This window comes from Prosopis cineraria, unplaced genomic scaffold (genome assembly GCF_029017545.1).
Source record: "Prosopis cineraria cultivar Desert tree isolate PC_DT_omini unplaced genomic scaffold, ASM2901754v1 PC303, whole genome shotgun sequence".
Lineage (NCBI taxonomy): Eukaryota > Viridiplantae > Streptophyta > Magnoliopsida > Fabales > Fabaceae > Prosopis > Prosopis cineraria.
Window position 1 is genome coordinate 22656 of NW_026555630.1, and position 21485 is coordinate 44140.

General features: G+C 34.5%; 3 protein-coding genes across 5 annotated transcripts; 2 read left to right on the top strand and 1 right to left on the bottom strand.

Annotated features, from left to right (window-relative positions):
- The first annotated feature begins 2661 nt into the window (after positions 1-2661).
- On the top strand, positions 2662-6990 carry LOC129296320 (zinc finger protein VAR3, chloroplastic-like). The gene is made up of 5 exons (XM_054934912.1): positions 2662-3151; positions 3298-3415; positions 4486-4766; positions 4913-5011; positions 5118-6990. Exons 1-5 carry the CDS (start codon positions 2721-2723, stop codon positions 6805-6807), a joined length of 2619 nt encoding a protein of 872 aa, XP_054790887.1. The 5' UTR covers positions 2662-2720; the 3' UTR covers positions 6808-6990.
- A 2037-nt stretch (positions 6991-9027) lies between these two features.
- Positions 9028-17873, top strand: LOC129296319 (ethanolamine-phosphate cytidylyltransferase-like). Its single transcript, XM_054934911.1, has 9 exons — positions 9028-9428; positions 9892-10127; positions 11116-11297; positions 11573-11644; positions 12217-12284; positions 14125-14245; positions 15737-15802; positions 16319-16441; positions 17536-17873. The coding sequence occupies exons 1-9, from the start codon at positions 9100-9102 to the stop codon at positions 17605-17607; spliced, it is 1269 nt and encodes a 422-aa protein (XP_054790886.1). The 5' UTR covers positions 9028-9099; the 3' UTR covers positions 17608-17873.
- A 750-nt stretch (positions 17874-18623) lies between these two features.
- Positions 18624-21256, bottom strand: LOC129296317 (uncharacterized). Of its 3 annotated transcripts, none has more exons than XM_054934908.1 (3): positions 21099-21256; positions 19051-19740; positions 18624-18944 (listed from the first exon to the last, which is right to left on the bottom strand). In XM_054934908.1, exon 2 carries the CDS (start codon positions 19657-19659, stop codon positions 19081-19083), a length of 579 nt encoding a protein of 192 aa, XP_054790883.1. In that variant the 5' UTR covers positions 19660-19740; positions 21099-21256; the 3' UTR covers positions 18624-18944; positions 19051-19080. The 3 variants fall into 3 exon arrangements, with proteins under 3 accessions (XP_054790883.1, XP_054790882.1, XP_054790881.1); XM_054934907.1 differs by having other exon boundaries at positions 18624-18956; XM_054934906.1 differs by having other exon boundaries at positions 18795-19740.
- Positions 21257-21485: the final 229 nt, after the last annotated feature.

The window sequence follows — 21485 nt, forward strand, 5'->3', positions numbered from 1 at the left end:
TAAGTAAGAAAATTAAGGATATATGCTTAATCTCTGATTCCCTAATTCTTTCTGACATGTTACTTGAACTTAAATTTTTTAGTAGAATAAGTATTTAATTTATTTTAAATCATTTATTAAATTTTTTTAGATTTTGAAAAGGTTTTAGTTTGAATTTAATTATGTTATCAACTCTTGAAAAGTTAAGAATTTTTTTTTAAATATTTAATTTTGACCTTTAATCATTGTTTTCTTTATATCTTTTAATATACAATTATGTTTAATGTAAAAATTTTTTTATTTAAAAATAGGCTTGTATTGATTTCTAAAGACATTTATTAAACTCAAAATATATTTTATATTAAATAGATATAATTTTTGAAAGTTGGGTATTGAAACTTTCATACCTACAAATAAACGTCATTAACCTTGTCTCACAATTTTAATTATACTCTCAAAATACTTTAAATTTTTATGTGAATTTTATTTCATTGAAAACTTGACATCCAAAGCTTTCCAATCATAAGTAATTTGCCTAATTTGAAATTAAAATGAAATAGTTATGACTTTTAGAAGTTAACAAAATTTTCTTATTTTAAAACTGTGTCCATTGTTCTAAAATATAATGTCTTATTTAGGAATAAACTTACTTATTTTGGTATAAGTATCATTTTTTACACATTGTTTCACATGTTCATACTCGATTTTTTCAGTTCTCTTTCCTTATTCAATCCTTTCAAACTTCTAAGTGTTGTGTTTATTTTATAACCTTTATAAAATCCTTTTAAACACAATTTAGTTAAGATTAAACTCTTAACATTCTTTTTATCATCTCTTATTCCCAATTAATCAATAATATTAAAAGCTTAATCTGTATATCACATTAGAATGTTCTTTATTTCAAAGTAAGCTCACTTATTTTGGAATAGTCTATATCTCAAGCTATTCTCTCCCTTTTCATTATTTTGGAACAAACCTCTCGTTCAAAAACTCATTATATTATTCCAAAATATATTCAATTTTTCAAGGATATATAACTTGTATTTGGGAATAACTTTTTTTATTTCCAAATAAAGCTCCTCAAATCATTATATGCATAAATTTATTTTGATATAAGAGCAATATTTGAGAAGAACCAATTTTGTGCTTCTAACCATTTTGTTCTTCACTATTCCAGATCAAATATGTTCATTCCAAAATAAATATGAAGATTCATGCTCTGATTTTCGATTGGTTTTGCATTTCTTCAAATCTCACTCTCTAAACATTCATTTTATAGTAAGAATAATTCTCATCACTCACACTTACTTCGACCTAAAATGTGATCCTCTCACCCATATTTATTCATACGATATTCTAATGAGTTAAATCACCAAATAATCATTCAAACATCTACTCCCACATTAATTTTCACTCTACCCTCAATTAATCACTAATTATGAGATTAAAAAATTTAAAATGTTACACAATGTACAGTCGGGCATCAAGCTAGCTTGATTGATTTGAAATTAAAATATTTTCTTCATAAAACTAATAGTAGAACCAAAAGTACTTTTTTAAAAGTTCAATTGAACAACACTTATCAATTATTTTGACATAATAATAAGTTAAAATTAAATTTTAAATTTTGAAAGACATTTAAAAAAATTGTAATGATAAAAAAATGTCTAAAAGATTATAAAAATAATATAATTCATGATAACTTTCAACAAAAAATAATGCCATAAGATAAATATTATTCACAATTTTTTTTAAAAAAAACTTGCACATGTTTGAGAAGGGCAAGATTTGATTCCTGACAATGCTTAGCCCAATGTGCTCGAATGCTTCAAGCGGAGCCAGGTTAATTGGGTATAGTGCACAGCCCTATCTCCCTTCACATCTTTTTTGCTCCTACCATCTTTTTCTTTCTCTCCTTTTAACACTACGACTCTGCTTTGTTTTTCTCTTATGCAACATGTATGTTTACTTAGATAGTTTTGTTACTTGTGCAACATGTATTGTTTTGGGTATCTTGTTTGATTGTTAATTTTAATTATTATTTTTATTTCTTATTGGATAAATATTATAATTATTTAATGGATATTATTATTTTCTTTAAAATTAGTTATATGAGTAATATTAAAAGAAAAAAGTTTTAATTCATTTTGTTCTATCTATTTTATAATAACTTCCAAACAATAGTCATGTAAAATTATTATTTTTCATTATAAAACTTCCAAACAATAGAAAGTTTAATTTATTCTATTTCACTCCACTCTATTCTGTTAACGACAATTCTTTTTTATTTAATCATAAACTTTCAAATGCACTCTTAATCTTCTTGTTACTCTGCATTTCCTTATTTATCACCGGATAATCACATCTTTAATAATTTACATGATCTCTCTATCTGGTATGTTCACTTACATCTCTCCCAAACTGATATACCTATTTTTTGAAGCCAGTAAGTCACAACAACTTTTATATACTCATATAGAAGATATTTGTTGGGAAAAAATGAGAATCTCAACCACTCATTTCCTCTTCCCCTTAGCATAAAACTTAGAATTGTTATTACTGCTGATAATGTCATTTAAATTAATAATTTTTATGTTAATACCCGTATTCTCCACGGGAGTTTTCTTTTATATCTGACATTCTCCACCAGTGTTACAGGGTTTATATTGTGGCCAACAGATTGACAGGGTTTTTGCTTTGACTTTCATTTCATTTCGTTTCACAGTTGGGGAGGCTGAGAAATGGGCGGTGCCGCGAGGTTCCTAGTCCTCCTCACCACTCCCTTCCCTCTCCTCCACCGCCGCAGCAGCTCTTCCCTTCTCCGCCTGTCTCGCCACCGCAAGTTCCTCCTATCCTCTTTCCATCATCTTAATTGTTCTCCCTCCTATGCTCCACTTCTTCTGTCTCCTCCTCTCAAAGCTTCTCGTCAACTTCATAACCAGGCTGCCTCCTCTGTCCGCAATGGCTACTTGGAAGACTCTTCTTTAGGTCCCCACCATTCCCATCCTTGGCCTGAGTGGTCTAAATTTATTGATCATATCTCTGCTTCTGGATATTTTGATAATCGGCCGTGTGAGGATGAATTTGTGGCGGCGGGGGAATTGAACCCCTTCTTTCTGCGTGAAGCCAGTGCTTGCTTGGCCTTTGCTCGGGATCGACAGAATATTTTGCGGTTAGTTTCCAATCCATTGCCCCCTATTGTGCATATTGAAATTTTATGAGAATTAACCTTCTCACAGTAATTTTGGTGTAAAACTTTGAATTGCTTACCAGTCTCTTCTCTTGGCGCCTTTTTGTCTGTAATTATAATCGTTATAGGCTACTTTCGAGGAGAGACGTAGAGGTGGTCGTCGAACACGGCACGCCATTTCTGTTCCAAGACGCTGAGGATTCAGTGAGAAAGATGAGATCTTTTATATCCAATAGTACAATCAGTGTAAGTGTTGAGTTTCCCCCCTTTCTTAATCGAAGTTTGGTGTTCGTATCTAAAAAACATACCAATAGTCATTGGGCTTACAACCATCACTTTCCATGTCATCTAGACAGTGTAAAGGATCTTCTTCACACCAACCTTCTTTACAAAATCCATATACTAAAGCAGTATAAGAGCAAATATTGGGGATTATACCTGTGATGAGTAGGGTAATACTTCAACTGCATCATGAAGTCAAAAACATTGAGAGAATCAATAAAATGGCCTGAGTATATAACTTTTTTCAACATTCTTGATAGTAAGCATAATTATAGTCATAAACAGTAGGCTTCCCAGCTATATTTTTCATGCAACACAGTGTCTCCATAGCCTTTTCAAAGTAACCTGAGGTAGCATAATTCTTCATCATATGCTGCAATTCTATGTAATTACAATCACGGGCTTCACTAATATCTGTCAAATCCATAGTCTTGAGAGCACTAAGTGAAGAAAAATTCATAAACACGCTGCCGCAAATTTGATACAAATTAACTGAAGTAATTGTACCAAAAGTCAGCACTGGCATTGAAGTCTATTCCCTTATATTTGCGGCAACAAAATAAATTATCCGTGTATTTTGCTAATTTATACTTTAATCTGTATATCTGAATTAAGAAATGTATTGCTGAGCATGTTAATTTGCCATCGTTATGGTGGAATTATTCCCTCTTGTTGTAGCCCTGATATGGGATATAGGAAGTTCTTGGCTTACTTTTCATCAAATAGTGATGAAATACTTGTTCATCTTGCTCTTGATTTTAATACTATAGATCTAACCATGAGTGTAAAAGCAGACCTGCCACTTCTGAGCGATATTTGTCTCCTCAAAACACCACAATTGTGTTTGGATGATAAGAAATACCTTGTGAAAACCTATGTTTGAAAATTCTCTTTTCAGTTGAAAGATGAAGAGTTTACTGGTCTGCAAGCATGTGTTTTGATGAGTACGGTGCATTTATTCTCTCTTCTTCAATCTGGATCATGATAAATATGTTGAAGTTGTTAACCTAATTGTGCTTAAGATGTTTTCATAGGTCCTGGATTCTGATCAAGCTCATATGGTTGATTTGATGAAATTTATGCTGAGTTATACAAGTAACCCTTTGGTATTGTCAGAAAGGGACAATCTTCGTAATAGAGATCTTGTTGAATCATCAGTCCGAAATCTTTTTGCTGAACTTTTCAAGCTGACTTGTAATGCATCTGGATCAAACTCATGTGGTGCAATGCAAAATCAAATGCCTGTTAGATCTGGACAGACAATGGCTCCTACAAAAAAGATTGAAATGAAAAGGGGTGATTGGATTTGCCCCAGGTAAACTTTTTTATTTTTTGATTCCAAATCAACCATGTTATTTATTGACTCTGTATAATACAAGATTAGCCTGACATCTTTGTTCTAGCATTATAAAGTATTATAGCACACTGATGTTAGCAGACTCTTTCCCTAATATGTCGCAGGTGTAATTTCATGAATTTTGCAAGAAATATCAAATGTCTCGAGTGTGAGGAGGCCAGGCCAAAGAGACAGCTAACTGGAGCAGAGTGGGAGTGCCCTCAGTGAGTAATTTACTGTTGAAGTGCTTCTCTTGCCCCATGGTTATACATCGTCATTCTTTATGCCAACTGATGGATTTTTTTTTTTCTTCTTGGGTTGTTGTTGAAGGTGTGATTTCTATAATTATGGGAGGAATATGACTTGCATGAGGTGTGATTGCAAGCGGCCTGGACAAATACAGTTAGCTGTGGTCAATACCCCAACAGGAGTGGGGTTTGGAAATGAGAGTAGGACTAACACTTCGGATATTGATGGTAGGTTAGCTGCTAATGAAGAGAAGGCTCAGCGCTGGTTTAGTAAGGTTTCTCAACTGGACAGTACTTCTGATATTAACAGTATGACATCAGATGAAGATTTTCCTGAAATAATGCCATTGAGGAAAGGAGTAAATAGATTTGTTGTGAGCACAAAGAAAACACCATTGGAGAGGAGGTTGGATAATACTCAATATAACAGAAATTTGGGTAACGATGGCACTGGTGAGGTTGATGATTTTCAAGCCAGCAAGGCAACCAAGTCACCTCACACATCTGTGAGCCAGAGGCTAGATGAGATTCTTGGTCGTCCAGCTGGCCATTCTCAATCTGACAATATGAGCTTTGCTTCTGGACATAATACTAATACAGACAGCCCACCTTCAATTTCTAGTTCTCCTCAATACAGAAATTTGAGAAGCAGCGACTCTGGCCATGCTCCGTTTGTTCCATTGCCTGCAGATACATTTGCTCAAACGTCGGAGAACTTGAAGACAGGAGAGAGCAAGAAGGTGGTCCCAGTTAGTGATGCTGGATCTGGCAACTTGGGAGATAGTTCACATCTTTCTAGTTCTTCAAATCAACTTGATAGAGAAAACAAAGAGCAAGAGCAAGCTGAAAAATCTGAGAGGTGGTTTAGAAAGGTTTCTGAGCTGCATAATGTTTCAGATTTGACAAGTGCAATATCGGATGAGGATTTTCCGGAGATAATGCCAATGCGAAAAGGAGAAAATCGATTTGTTGTTAGCAAGAAAAAAGATCGCTCTTTGACTTCCCCAGCATACAAGAGACAATTGGCAATGGAGCAAGCTAGTAATACCAGCTACGTCCCGTTTGTCCCATTCCCGCCAGGCTACTTTGCCAAAAAAGACAAACAGCAGTCAGATGGAACAAATTCAACTGATAAACTCATCATTGAATCAGCATCAGAGGTGGCAGAGAAGCTTCCAGAGATGTCTGATGATACTGGACATAGGATTGAGGGTGGAGACTATGTCAAAGGTATGACCAATGATGGAGGATTTCCTGCTCGCCCTGGGTTGCAGAGAAGAGATTATGCCCAAGATGGTGGAAATCAAGATTTAAGCATGAACAACTGGGGTCCACAGGCTTCAGTACAGGGCTCAAGTAACAATGACAAGGATCCTGGTGATAAGTATACCAGGTACGAGAATAAAGATCACATGCCAAATTCGAATGAGAGTTCATCCCCGACGCCTGAGAACCAAAATGTGAGGGCTCAATGGACGGGAAAAAGTTTGGAGGGATCAGCAGTAAAGGAACCAGATCCTCTAGACATGTCAGAGGAGGCAAAGGCGGAGAGATGGTTCCGTCGCGTTGCACAGATTAAGGATATATCTGAGCTAAGTCAGATTCCTGACGAAGACTTTCCTTCAATAATGCCTATGCGCAAAGGGGTGAACAGATTTGTTGTGAGCAAGAGAAAAACACCGTTAGAAAGGAGATTGACGTCTCAGCAGTACAGAAAAAATCTTCCAGTTGTGAGTTCAGATCCAATTAAAAAAGAAAACGAAGGGAGCTGATGCAAAACTGTAGCCATTTTCCGTTCGGATGTCTCACTATATTTTATTTGGCTGGCAAATTTTGTGTCACTGATTGCCATAAAATGGATAAAAGATGGTTGAATAGAACGCTGTTCAAAATCTTATGTTGTCAAAGTGTAAGAACTTTGTTAGATTGCTATGCATGTTATTGCCATGATTGAAGTGCTGCTGCTTAAAGTCCCCCCCCCCCCCCCCCAAAAAAAAATTATTAGTCTAGGCTGACATTACTTGATTTGTCCGGAGAATACCAATGGTATCAAGCCCACCAGCCTCATACTTGATGTAAATCGTAAAAATTGATAAAACGGAATCGCGTGCAAATATTTTTTTATTTTTTTTAAGTTACATAGGCAAGCTGAAGCTCGATGAATGAAAACTAAAGAGTAAACAACTAAGCACTAATAGCTTTTGCCTTCCAAAAGAGCTTGGTGACGAGAGGGAGTGGCTTCCAGGAGAATAGTGATATTGAAACCAAAGCTATGGCTGGTTTTTGCCATTATATCTGCACCAGTGTTTGTTTTCCCCGTTGACATGTAGTACGTCCAAGTCCCACTCGCTATACAGATGAGTTCCCCAATCAAGTTGACAATGTGCAAAATGAATGTTCTTGGCCACTCTCTAAATAAGACGTTAAGAGTCTCAATAGAGTCTAAGAAGAGGTGAATTTTGCAAAAGTCATATTGCTTGCAAACTTTAAGAACAGTCTTAATAGCATAAATTTCAGTAATAAAAACTGGAAAAATATTAACTTTATTACCAACATGTCTCACAATAGAATTCAAAAATTTGAGGCATTAAATTTGGGTAATATTATTTCTTCTGTAAAATTCAATGCTCGAAATAGAATTCAAAAACTGATAAAAAAATAAAATAAAATAATTCATTTTAAAAGCACACAAGAGTGTCCCCTTGGACACGTAATAAAAAGGAAGAAAAATGTAAGGCTCATCTAGAAAGCGGAAATGAACGCAATGAGTGCCAAGCCAAACTTTAAGAAATTAGAGTGTAATTTCTCCGATATCTTTTCATGGTAAGAAGGAAAAAAAAAGAGTTAAAAATTCAAACCATAGTGAATGCTTTTAAATATGCCAGAGAATATTATTATGTGACCATCAACTTCATAAATTCATTGTCATGTTATGTCGCTTTCGAAAGTGTTACTTCCCTTTCCTGTGAGTCGGTGATTATATTATTAGTCATGTCATGTTTCTGTCAAAATGCTAGCCAGAAGCTCAATCCAAAACTATTCTCTACATTTTAATCACTCATAAAAATTTAATTTAATTTTTCTTTTGATTCTCCATTCCAAATTTATAAGTTAAAAAAAAAAAAGGAAAGTTTGATCCTTGCTCTTCATTAATATACACGAATTTATTTTCTGTTTTCAAGACACTATTCAATTCTCTTTAGTAAAAAAAAAAACTAAATACAGAATTTATGAAAATTTCTCTATCAAAAGAAAAGTTTCTCGGGTCGTTTTATCTTCAATAAATTTAAAATTCATAATAATGAGTTTTTCCCCGCTAAAAAAAGTCAGATAAGCTTAGAATTTACCCATTGTAACTTGAAAACCACTTAAAAATATAACCGTGGTGATAAGGGATTAACTTATATTTATACTTTACATGTTATAAACATAAAATAAAAATACTTAAAAAAATTTTGACCTGCAAAACTACTTTAATATTTAGATTTATATATTTAATATATTTTTATTGATTACTGATTTTTAAAGTTTTAATAATATTTAAAATTTTATAGAAAAGTAACATATAAAAATTCACATATCTTAATTTTTTTTGGCCAACACATATTTTAAATTAATTGAGAACAATCGCATTTTTTTAAATTACATTAAATATATAATATTAAGTATATCATTTTGTGCCATAAAAAGTTTAACTAATAATAATATTATTATATTTATGAGTAGGGCTATTTTAACAAACATTGTAAAGTTTAATTGAGACTAACCTTTTTTTTCTTTTACACATGTGTTATTGTTGACTTATAATTGTAATTATAATTATAAATTACAATTGTAATGACTTGTATTAAAATATTTAATAATAATATAATTATTTTTTGTTTTCGAAAATCAAGATGATTTATTGTCCATGAAAAAAAGAAAAAAACAAAAGGAATTTTGGAAATCGAAATCGTCGAATCTGAAAGTATCACTTTCGGTAGTTTTCTCGAGCTAACTTTATTCTTTTAGGGTGTAGAAACTACTTTACCTTCGCCGGTGCTTCTGCGAAGGAGTGACCGACAATGGCTTTTGAAACGGAAGAGAAACGCTTGGCCGCGAGGTTCTTAGCGACGTGCTTGATCGGAGGCGTATTGGTGGGAGTGTCACTGTATGGGTTATACTCTGGCGGAGTATTGCCGCCGCAGAATCTTTCTCCCCTGGGAGTATGGAAGAGGAGGAGGAAAAAACCTATTCGCGTATACATGGATGGCTGTTTTGATATGATGCATTATGGCCATTGCAACGCCTTGCGTCAAGCGCGTGCCCTCGGTGACCAGCTGGTCGTTGGTGTTGTCAGCGACGCCGAAATTATCGCCAACAAAGGTCCTCCTGTGACTCCTCTGAATGAGAGGTTTGTTGCGTTTTCCAGCCATTTTTAGCAGTAGTTGTACTGATTACAGAAGAAATTGTACTTCGTTCACTCGACATTCCTTATTGCCTAATTTGATTCCTATTTATGATCTTTGAAGGATCTGTTAGCTGGAAATTTATAGCTTATGACATTCAAGCTAACAATTTATTTAACTTCTACTGACCGTCATGATATAATTTTCTATATCTGATGTATTGTATAACTGTGGATTTGTAGTTTGCTTTAATGTTGTCTGACGAAATTATATTATTTCTAGCAACTTGCTTGAACTGCCATGTTTGTGGGGATTCCGGCATTTCTGGAAAGAAATCTTTTATGTTTGATGCCTTACTTCTTATTCTGAATCTGCGTTTATTTGGAACAATTAACTACATTTTTTGTTGAAAATTTGTATATTTTATCAATAGTTTCCTAACTGGTAAAGATATGTACTTGGTCATAGGTTGATTATGGTTAAGGCTGTTAAATGGGTTGACGAGGTTATTCCTGATGCACCTTATGCTATAACTGAAGAATTCATGAAAAAGCTTTTTGATGAATACAATATCGATTACATTATCCATGGAGATGATCCTTGTGTTCTGCCTGATGGAACTGATGCATACATCCTTGCTAAAAAGGCTGGCCGATATAAACAAATAAAGCGCACAGAAGGAGTCTCAAGCACAGATATTGTTGGTAAGAATTATGGTTATTTGTTGCCTATGATTTTATATAATTGAAATACCATTTATATAATTTGGAGGCTATGCAATCAGTATGTGGTTGTAATTTAAGAATCACTCTTCATTCTTTAGTCTGTGCATGACACTGAAATTTTTTGTGGAGAGAGAATCAACTCCATTAGCATTCCAACTGAAGAATCGTGGTGAAGTTGAACCATAGATAGGCATGTCATGAAAATAAAAGGATAGAATTGAAAAGACAAATTGCTCAAAAAAACTAAGGAATTAAAAACCCATGTCAGTGAGGTAAACTTGATATCTTAATATTATGCATTGATGGCCTTTCGGAATTTCTGATCTATGGAGTACAAGAGTTACTGCTTTAAGATGAGAAAAGTACTGGCTATCATAAAATAGTGAAATAAGTAACCACAATAAGTTGCCCCAATGGCCATAAAATATATATGCAATTTCCATAACAATACTGCTTCATCTTCAATAGCTGATAATTTAGCTGACAAAAATTATCATTTTAGTGTGAACACTAGATTTAACGAGGGAAAGAAAATAACACAGCCGTCTCTTTGCTCCTTTTGTAATCCAATTTAGAGCATTTGACAGCATTTCTTGGATTTTCTTATCTGTTGGTAGTCTAGTATGTTAAATTTCCAATTTTAGCAAAAGATGAACTTTCTAAAGGAGTAAAGAACTCTCAGCTTATCACCTCTTTGAATGTATCTTTTGCATTGAACTTGTGGTTTTTTCTGCCCAAACTTGGCAATTAAACTGAAGCCTCTGACACACCTCATTATTTATTTCTTGCTGATCTTGCATGTGGTTTGGTTTAATGTTTTTTAGTTGTGATGACATCTCTTTGATTGTTTCTTAATGTTTTTGTTATTAGTATTTGACTTTTCTCCAATCAAAACTTTTGTTTGGTTATTGTTCTTGGTATTCACATTGATACTTCTTTAGTAGTAATTCAACAATTTTATGCCCAGGTCGAATGCTTCTCTGTGTAAGAGAAAGGTCTGTTAGTGATAGTCATAATCATTCTTCTCTACAAAGACAGTTCAGCCATGGTCATAGCCACAAGGTAGAAGATGGTGTATCTGCAAGTGCAACTCGTATATCTCATTTTCTTCCCACATCTCGGAGAATTGTCCAGTTCTCAAATGGAAGGGTATGTTTATGTACATAATCTAACTTAAGGTTTTCATGAATTTCCTTCGTTTCTTAGCATTTGGCTCTTTTTGAACAATGTCCTGTTCCTCCCACCTCTCATTCCCTCTCTTCCTTTCTTTCTAAATTAAAATATAACATTCTTTTATTGGGGGAAAAGAGAAAACAGCATGCTGTAAGTTCCTTTATTTAATTAATGTGATAAGAAATGTGCATGCTAATAAACAGGGCATGTCACTTGGCCCCAACTTATTTTACTCGTGTTTCTTGTTCCAGGGTCCAGGTCCTGATGCTCGCATAGTTTATATGGATGGTGCTTTTGATCTCTTCCATGCTGGACATGTGGAGGTGTGCTCCTATGCATGCAGTCTTGCACTATTTTGCTACTCAAGTGCTCTCTTTACTTTGTTGAATATGGTTATTTGGCATGTCGCTGGACTTAATAGTGATGAGAATACTGTGTTAGCAGTGCTAATTTCTTAGCACCTTGAAGTTCAACATATTGAATTATATAATAAGGCATTGTAGTTAATATATATTGTTTAGTTATGAAAAGGTAAAATTAACAAGGTGGGGTATAGTGACCACTGCAAGATCTGTTACCCTAAATCAGGTTGAGGTTGATTGAAAATGTGGGCTACTGGCTGAAGGGAGGTTTCATGTTCAGGTCGAACTTTAGGTTTTAGGTCAATTATTTGCATTTGGACATTTTCATTGCAGAAATGATTTATGGGAAACTTTTCAACTGGAGATTTATCTTTCATCTATGCCTTTTACTTATTATCCCTTATTAGAGTTGATTCCTACAACAATTCTCCCTGTTGATAATATAATTGCTTTTATATGTGGACCTGAGATTCTGATCTAGCAGGGGTGCAAAGACATTATACCTTTTGATCAATGGCTTTCATGTTGTACAGATCTTGAGGCTAGCACGGAAGCTTGGAGACTTTCTTCTTGTTGGAATTCACACTGATCAGACTGTCGGGTTATTTAATCTCTCTCTTTTTCCCCACCACGAATTGATTTATATTGTGCTTCTTATGTTATTATTTTTTACTCAAGCAGCTTACCTCTTTCTCTTGCTACCCTTTTTTATGTGACTAGTCTTCCATTCTAGAAATTCTCACACAGAAGGCAGTCACCCAAGGCACAAAGTCTAGCCTTTTTTAAAGTTGTATTATCATCTTCTAAAATTATAGAGTAAAACCTCTATATATGTTAAAGAATCATAAATAGGATCCTACCCTATTGTATGGCACATCCTTGGTTATTAAACATCAAGGATATCAGATGAAAGGCACGTTCCTTTCTAGTTCTTGTCAGCGTGCATCATGTCACCATGCACGCTTTCTTTTAATTTTGACAAATAATCGGTTAAGATATTCATGGGTTCAGCTAGTTGGATGATGTTTAGGCTGTTGAAAGGGATTTTGACCTCTAACTACGGATATTCTTGCTAGTTCAGAGGTGTTACTTTCTCATCTGCAATTTGTTGATGATGCTCCTCTTTCAGTGGATGATGAAACATCATGAGTGATATAATAATGCTATTCTTGTTCTTCAAGATTAATTTATTCACAAGCAGCTTAGCGGGTTTTGATTTGGATAGATATTCTTTGATATTCTCTGTTTCCTGGCTATCTGTGAGACTCTTCAGCGGCCTCTATAATTTAGGAGTTCCTTTAGGTAGTAACATAGGGATACTTCTTTTTTGGGACCCTCCTGTTTAAAAGATTCTAGGAGGTTGCATTCATAGTAGAAGGAAGCCTTTTTTTCTTTGGAAATGCTGTATTTCTGCTTCTTGTGTCCGGTATTTCCCGTTTGTTATCTCTTTCTTATCAGTGGGTATGTTCCATACGCTGAAGAAGATAATGGAGGATTTCCTTGGTCCGATGTTGAGTTGAGATTGAATCTTATTTTCTGGGGAATATGTTTTAGGCCTAAGAGGTGAAAAGAAAACTGCATATCCAAAAACACTGCATCAATGTCTGCTTATCCAACAACATAAAGTCAAGACTCTGTCTCCTGTCAACTGCTCTTGGTTAGCAGTGAGGCAAAGAAAAATAATTGGAACTCACTCATGGTTACAAGAGAAAGCTATTCTTGTTCACACATCCATTCATCTCTTTTCTGGTATTGGTCCTTGAGTAAGGGCATTGGGATTAGGCCTAAGCGCTGCTATTTTAGCTATTGGTGCTTTTCATAGTGGTACATCTCTTTTTTGGAAAAAAAGTTCTTTCATTTTCAGCAAAAGATAAGTAATAGACAGTGGGGACTACATTTTGCCATTAGGTCATCCATATTTTTCTCCCCTGAATAGTTGGCAATCTGGCATACAAAACATGCCAGTCCTTTTCCTTGGTGACTTATCTCATGACTGTTTCTTTAAAGCAGTTTCTTGCCCCTCAAAATATGTACTCCTTTTAGTCTTTTTGATAAGTTACTTCTAACTAACTTGCCAAAACCAAGGTGAATTAGTAAAAATAATAAAGTTTTCTTAAAAATAAATCACTTTCTAATTTTTCCACTAAATTTAAAAAGAATGATTTGATATGTGGAAAGAGTTTTCTTGAAAATTGAAATGTTGCACTTTTTAGAATTAGCTGGAGGGTAGTTTTGGAATTGCTCATCAAAGGTTACAAAAACAAGAGAAAGTGAATTATATAAAGGACTAAGAAAACTTTCTAGAATGTGACTAATAAAAAGGACTGGAGGTAGTATATAGTAATTAGTATAAGAAAGTAGCTATCATTGTACATGTTTCCTTTTTGCTTAAGGATGTTAGTATATGACAATTTTGACATATTTTTCTAATGGCTTTATAGTGCAACTAGAGGAGCGCATCGTCCTATTATGAATCTTCATGAGAGAAGTCTAAGCGTTTTAGCATGCCGCTATGTGGATGAGGTTATAATTGGAGCACCATGGGAGGTGTCGAAGGATATGGTTGGTTCTCAAACTCAATAGTTCAACCTTTGTGGAATGTTTATTTGTTAATGTAGATAATATTGTTTATTTGTTTTGATCAATGATCATTTAATGGAGGGAATAATTGAATTGATGTCTCTGTACTATGAATTTATTTATAAATGTTGAACTTTAAACTGTGACAATTAGTACATCACATTTTTCCCTTTTCCATGTTTTGAGTTGAGCCATTGTTTAGGTTATTTTAATCGCTAGAGGAGAGGAAGTGTGGGAGGGAGGCCCAAGGGAACTAGAATCCTTCCATTCTTTCATAAGCTATCCCTTTTCTTGACATGAAACTAGCATGAGGATTAGCTTATTTTATGCATGTTTTTCAATAGATATGTTTCGATTATTGTCAGGATAGCTGCAAAATCATTTCTTCTTAGGTCATGTTTGGTATGATGGAAATGGGAAGGATGGATATGGATATGAAAATGGAATTTGGGAAAGTGTTTGTTTAGTATGGTGGAATTGAAATATTTTCCAATTCCAATTCCAGCAAAAATCATGGAATTGGGTTCTATAATATAGCCTCAGTTTTGTAATTCCATGATCACTTTTTATTTTTATCCCTCCCTTTCCATCTTCTTCAACTTCTCCGATGGCAGCCGTGTCCTCTTCTTTAGTCTCTGATGGAGTCCACCATGGAGATCCTGTCCAATTTAGTGATGGCGACGGCGTCAGCCTCCAACATGCCTTCCACCACCTTCATCGGTGGTGACCACTTTGCTCTTACCTCGAATCAAGTGCTTCTTCTACCTCCTCTCCTCCAAGAAAGACCAAAACATCTCGCTTCAATCTTGTCTCTAGGCAGTGGGTGAGAAGCTGTGATCATCATTATAAGCATCTTCACCCCCCCTTGCGGAAGTCCATGGCCATATCTGGAAAAAGGAATTGATTTGGGTAAAGGGAAAAATGGCATAGGACAGTGGACAGTGTTTTTTTTTTTTTAAGAAGATAAAATATTTATTAAGAATAAGATAAAAGTAATCCATAAAATGGTTTTGAACGGTTCATTTCTACGATCTGTGGCAAGGAAGCTTCATTCTCAAGGAAGGAATTTTAAAATAGCCCAAGAATTTCATTCCTGAATGAAAATTATGGTTTTACTAGTATTATTTTTCAGAGAGGGTATTTTAGTCTTTTGAATGAAAGTTATGCTATGATTCCATAAACATACCAAGCAAGTTTTCAAACCAATATCCATATCCATCTCCACCTCCATATTTATTTTCATTTCCATTATACCAAACGATGCACAAGTTCTTAGTAAAGTTGTCAAGTCTTGCTAGGTTCTGTAGCAAAGATGTGGCTACTATTTAGCTATAAGATGTTTGAAGAGATCTCTAGGTCAATATGAAGTGTTAATGCTTTTCTGTTTATAATAATTTTAAAATTAGTTTAGTAATAATTACTCTTGCATTGATTATTGTGATGTACTGATAGTTGAATTTCTGTTGAGTGCAGATCACAACATTTAACATCTCATTAGTTGTCCATGGAACTGTAGCAGAAAATAATGATTTTCAGAAGGCAAGTTTGCATAATTTATGCCAAATTCTGAATTATATGCAGTTATCACTACTAGTTACTGGTGAAGGTGAAGGTTTCATGGAAGAATACTCTTATTTTATCGTGAATAATCTGAATTACAGAGGGCAAGAACTGAAAAATAAGTAGTTACCAGAGCAAGAAGATAGCACTGAGGCCAGGCTCCAGATAAGGGAAGAAACAGGAAAATAAAACACAATAATTTGGGTAATAAAAGCCTAACAAGTATAAAATGAAAAAGGTAAGAAAATGAAACAGGAGAAAAAGATTAACTAATCTGTTGCAAGAAATCTGAGGATTAAAAGAAGATTTGGGTCAGTAATTATTCATGCCAGATCTGGATTCTTTTGCAGATTTGGTCAACCTTAATTATTTAACCAAATCAGCCTCCGATCCTTCTAGATTTCTAGCCCAGGTGCCAACAGAAGGCATCAAGTGGCTTTTGTTTTGTATAAAATTATACTATTCAGGTGTCAACTGAGATTGGTTTATATACAGGAAAATAGCAATCCATATGCTGTTCCCATCAGCATGGGCATCTTCCAAATCTTAGAAAGTCCTCTAGATGTCACAACAACTACAATAATTAGAAGGATTGTATCAAATCATGAGGCATACCAGGTAATTTTCTTTTTCCACACGTCTTGCATTCATGTATGTTTTTTATGTTATTCTGTTATTTAGGTGCTGCTCATGGTATGCATCTGTTTGTGCATGTGATACCATTGCTGCCTTTTTTGGATGTGCTTTTTCTCAAATTGAATTTTTGCAGAGACGGGATTTGAACGCGAGACCTTAAAGCTATGGGCGTTGCAAGCTACTAAGCTGTTTTACCACATGATAAAGAGATGACTTTAGAATTACTAAGAAGGAAGGATTTAATGCATCCTTCCATGATAAAGAGACGACTTTAGAATTACTAAGAAGGAAGGATTTAATGCATCCTTCCATCTTATGTTTTTTCTGATTACTCACAAGTGTCTTCTTATTAAAGCAAATCCTGTTCGAAACACAGTTGAGTACTAAATATGGATTTCTTTCTCACCTTCCGTTAGATTTAATCCCCGTTGGTCATCCTTCCATCATATTTGTACTAATAGGATAGCCCAGTTATACAAAATGGTGGTAGAACACTTCATGCAATTGATTGAATAGAAAAAGGAAGAGCCATTTCCATTCTTACCTACTCAATTTTGGTGCTTCGGACAACAAACATGCATAAACTATTTTAGGATGTGTCCAGATAATGCAAGAACTCAATAATTTGCTGTGTCTTATATTTAAAAACGTCAATGAAGATGTTAAGGTGCACTTTTGTAGTGATGACTGTAATTTTCCATATTTTCTCTTGGGTGTTTTGTATATTTGTGATTGACTTATCAGGTAATGTTTTTATTCTAATTTTTGCCTCTTCCTCTAAATCAAAATTTTCCTTGTGATAATGCCCATTTTTCTTACTATTCATGATACAAATCAGATCTTTGTGCATGCGTGCACGCTTGTGCGTGTTGGAATCCCAGTGATTATCAGTTCGTTCATTTTCTCATTGTCCCTTGTTCACCTCATAGGATGTGATCATCATAGTTAAAAAAATATATATATATATTCATGTTTTTATGATGTATTATTTCCTCATGTCATGTGCTTACAAGTTTCATCCTAATTTTGCTTATTATTGTCAATGATGCCATTATTGTTTTCCATTATGCATGCAGAAACGCAATGAGAAGAAGGGAGAGAGTGAGAAAAGATACTACGAGGATAAGACATACGTGTCTGGAGACTGATTCATGGATCGTTCTCTATCTGCTGTGAAGGATGCATGTTCTGGTTGTTCTCTCTTTTTTTCTCCCCTCTCCCTCTTAACCATATTAAATTACAATTGGTTATGCGCAAAAGATTATGTTTGTCTTTACAAGTCAGGACCTTGAGGTTGCTGTTTCTTTTGCTTTTTGGCTATAATGTTATTGCTATTACTTTTGTTTTAGGCTATGATGTGATTATTGTATTACTGTGATTGGAGAACATTAGGTAATTTTGATCAGATTTTAGATACTCTTGATTTCCCCCGTTTACTCATTTATTTTATTATTTTTGTAAGAATCATAATGCTCCTTTTGGGCCAACAAGGTTGATGCTTGTGAACATACACAGATCTCAGATATTCAGCTCAACATAGAAGATTTGGCATAAAAGTAGACATGGTTTTTGCAATGTTGGATGGAGTCCAAGAAATTATTTGCCCTTAATTATTTATGATCTATGAATCGTATGGTTGGTTACATATTTCATTATACATTATATTGATAAGGTGCTTAATTGCTTATTGTGTTCAACTGTTTATAATTTGAGCATTTGTAACTAAATTGTTATAGCTTTAAAAGTTTGATTTGGTATTTAAACAATTAAAAGATTCTTTTGAATGAATCTTCTATTGTAAATGAATACAAATGTGGGTTTTTTGGCAAACTAAAATTCTCGGGAGCTCAAATATTGGAGATCTCGTTAAATTTTGATAGCGCCTTATTTAACTTAATAGTCGATTTAACCTCTGCCCTTAAAATCTTATTATATTAAATTTTCAGGGTTATTTTATTTATAAATTTGACAATTTTTCAATACCTCGCAGGAGATAATTCAGAAAATAATAAGAATTAACAGCATAGGAAATTAAAATGAGAGCAAAATTCAATATTTAACCTTGGTGTGCTCTAATCGCCCTACAAATAAATGATAAAGCACATCTTCATAATAGCAGTATTAGGAAGACGTCTAAAAGAAAAATAAGTAAGCTGAACATAAATTAATAAAAAAACATGAATTAAACCACCCTCACCACCCCAACACCTTTTCTTTTTCCCATTTTCCCTACAAGGGAAAAGAGAAATATTATGGTACCCAAGGGCTTAATCTCAGTTTGATTTCTTATAGATAACATGAGCATATAAAGCTTTTAAAAAATAAATTTAACAAATAGACGATCAAACAATTACCATGGAGTAGTCATGCGCACGAGAATCATGGCAAGGAGTGAAAGAATACATCAACTGGTAACCGGCTGAAATCGTTTTGAGTTCATCATAGAACCGTTTAAAAAGGTTGACCTGATGGCCCCCAGGACAAACTGCAATTTTAACTGTCAAAAATACGAACAGTAAGCTCTCACAATATCTGACTACAGGAAAATTCTCAAGACAATATCAAATTGTAATTTATTTGCCTCAACGTACAGAATATAGTTTTTGCCTCCAACAATACTTTTACTCCATAACTGCTACTCCTCCAGCAGCTTTAATTTTTTCTATCATGTCATTTGCTTCTTCTTTAGTGACCCCTTGTTTGAGCACAACTGGTACTTTTTCAACTAGATCTTTGGCCTCTTTCAAACCCAGGCTGGTAAATGCCCTGACCTCCTTAATCACCTTGATCTTTGCAGCAGCATCAAATTTTTCCAACTTGACATCAAATGCTGTTTTCTCTGCCTTTTTCTCCTCAGCCTTCGGTCCAGCCGCGCCACCCTGTGGGGCCAAGTCCATGCCTTCAGTTGAAATTGGCTGCAACTTTGGAAGCCTTAGTCTCTCTGCCAGAGTAGGCATGATTTGGCTGCGTTCTTCATCAGGTAGTGCCGCAATTCGCTCTGCAAGTTGAACAACTTTCTCTGAAGGAGGAGGTCTGGGACCATAAGGATCATAAAACTGAGGAATTTTGTACTTTCTTGGCTTGGCCTTTGGATCTCTGGGTACAAAATCAGGCTGGAATGCACGAGAGTTCCCGAGTGCACATGTACTGGGTAGAGTGTGGCGACGAGGAAGTAATCTAGAAATTACAGTAAACCTCATGTTGTTCAATCAAGAATGTGACTCATGGAGTCAAAACGCAGGGGGAAATTGCTCTTTTGGACATTTTATTTGCTTTGCACCCTGTCAAAGTTCAAAATCACATTCCTTGACTAAAATTTGAGAAGGCACAAGATCATGTAGTATACCACAAGACGTGGAAAATAACAATCATACATGATGATTCAAACAAGCGCAGATGCTCATAACACATGAACAGTCTACCCAAATATTTTTCGTGGGGAAGAGGAGAGTATCATTATGGAGAATTGAAAATTAGCTAAAAAATGTCACGCCCCTTACTTATAATCTTACTAATCAAAATTGTTAGTTACTAGCATAACAGCCTATACAACGTCCACAGATGATAAAATTGTCAAGAAATTACATGGAACATTGATTTTCCCACCAGGCGGGAAATATAGAAGTCCCTCTTCAAGTACACATACTTCATAATTCATGTCTGGTCCACCTCGTTTGAAAGCATGATAAATATTTGATGACTCTGATCAATCATCTTCATTAAAATCGACCAGTATTCAGATGCTTTTAGATGAGAGCCAATGAAATTTATTTAACCCTTTAATTCAAATCAAAGCCTGCTTCTTTCAGTGATTGAACAATACCATTGCTGCAAAAAATCTTCCATACATCCATATGCATTCATTCATTCAGTACCAAGAACCCAAAACTCTGATTCAAATCAAAAGCCCTACATGAATTCTTTTTACCTTGAAGAATTGAAGGATAGACAAATATAAAGTTCAATGAATGGAATCAATGGCCATAAACAAGTTTTAAAAGGCCAGATATTAATGTTTCTACTACAAAAATCACTATAAATTTGATTGCATTGGACATGTATGTTTGACATCTAAAACAATGTTAAATTTCCAAGCTCTGAATCACCTTTCATTTTCATTACAGAAACAATTCAATGTTACAAGCCATCATAGGCGGACCTATACCATGCCCCCACTGAAATCTTTGAAATGTGCAAAGTTGATATCATGTCGTTTTAAATTTTGTTTTGGATACTTTGACACAACTCGAGCCAAGCCATTTACAAGATCATACATCACAAGTACCTTTGAGAATTTCCAAATTTGATAATAATAGAAAGATTAATAAACAGAATGCCAAGACACAACAAATCCAACATTGCAAAAGAAAAGAAAAACAATATCCAAATCATACAAGTCGCAAGTAATAAAAATGAAGAGGGAAGAAGTATAATAGCCAATTACACCATTCAAGCAAAAACTAGAACCAAAAAAAAAAATCCCAAATCCACAGGCGTCAATATTCAACGATTACACGACCAGATTCAAAGCCAAATTAAAATGAAAAGTTTAAAACAAAGCAGGAACAACGGGAACAGATGAAGCGAGGAAAAATTCAAATCTAGATTCCAAACACCAGAATGAACAAATCAATCTCACCGGATTTTGGGACTAGAAAAAGCCCTAGGGTTCGAACCTTCTTCACTGCTTGCCCGAGAACAACCACGCAGAACAACGGTGGACGGCGTCCGACGGAGTATGGGAAGCTTGCTCGTCGACTAAGAGAACTGGACCCGCTGCTCACGAGAAAGGGTTTTATCGGGGTTTACAATTAATTTTAGGAAGAATTTCGTATGAGCCAAAAATTAATTATTAAAATTTCTTTTATGAATTTATACCTCTTCTATATTAAATATATTTTTTAATTTTTTTAATTCCCAATTTTTTTTTTCTAATTTCCTTATATTCATGTTTTTTTTTTCAATTTTTTCAAATGATTAAAAGGAATCTTAACCTTGTACCATGTTAAATAGTAGGAGATAAATG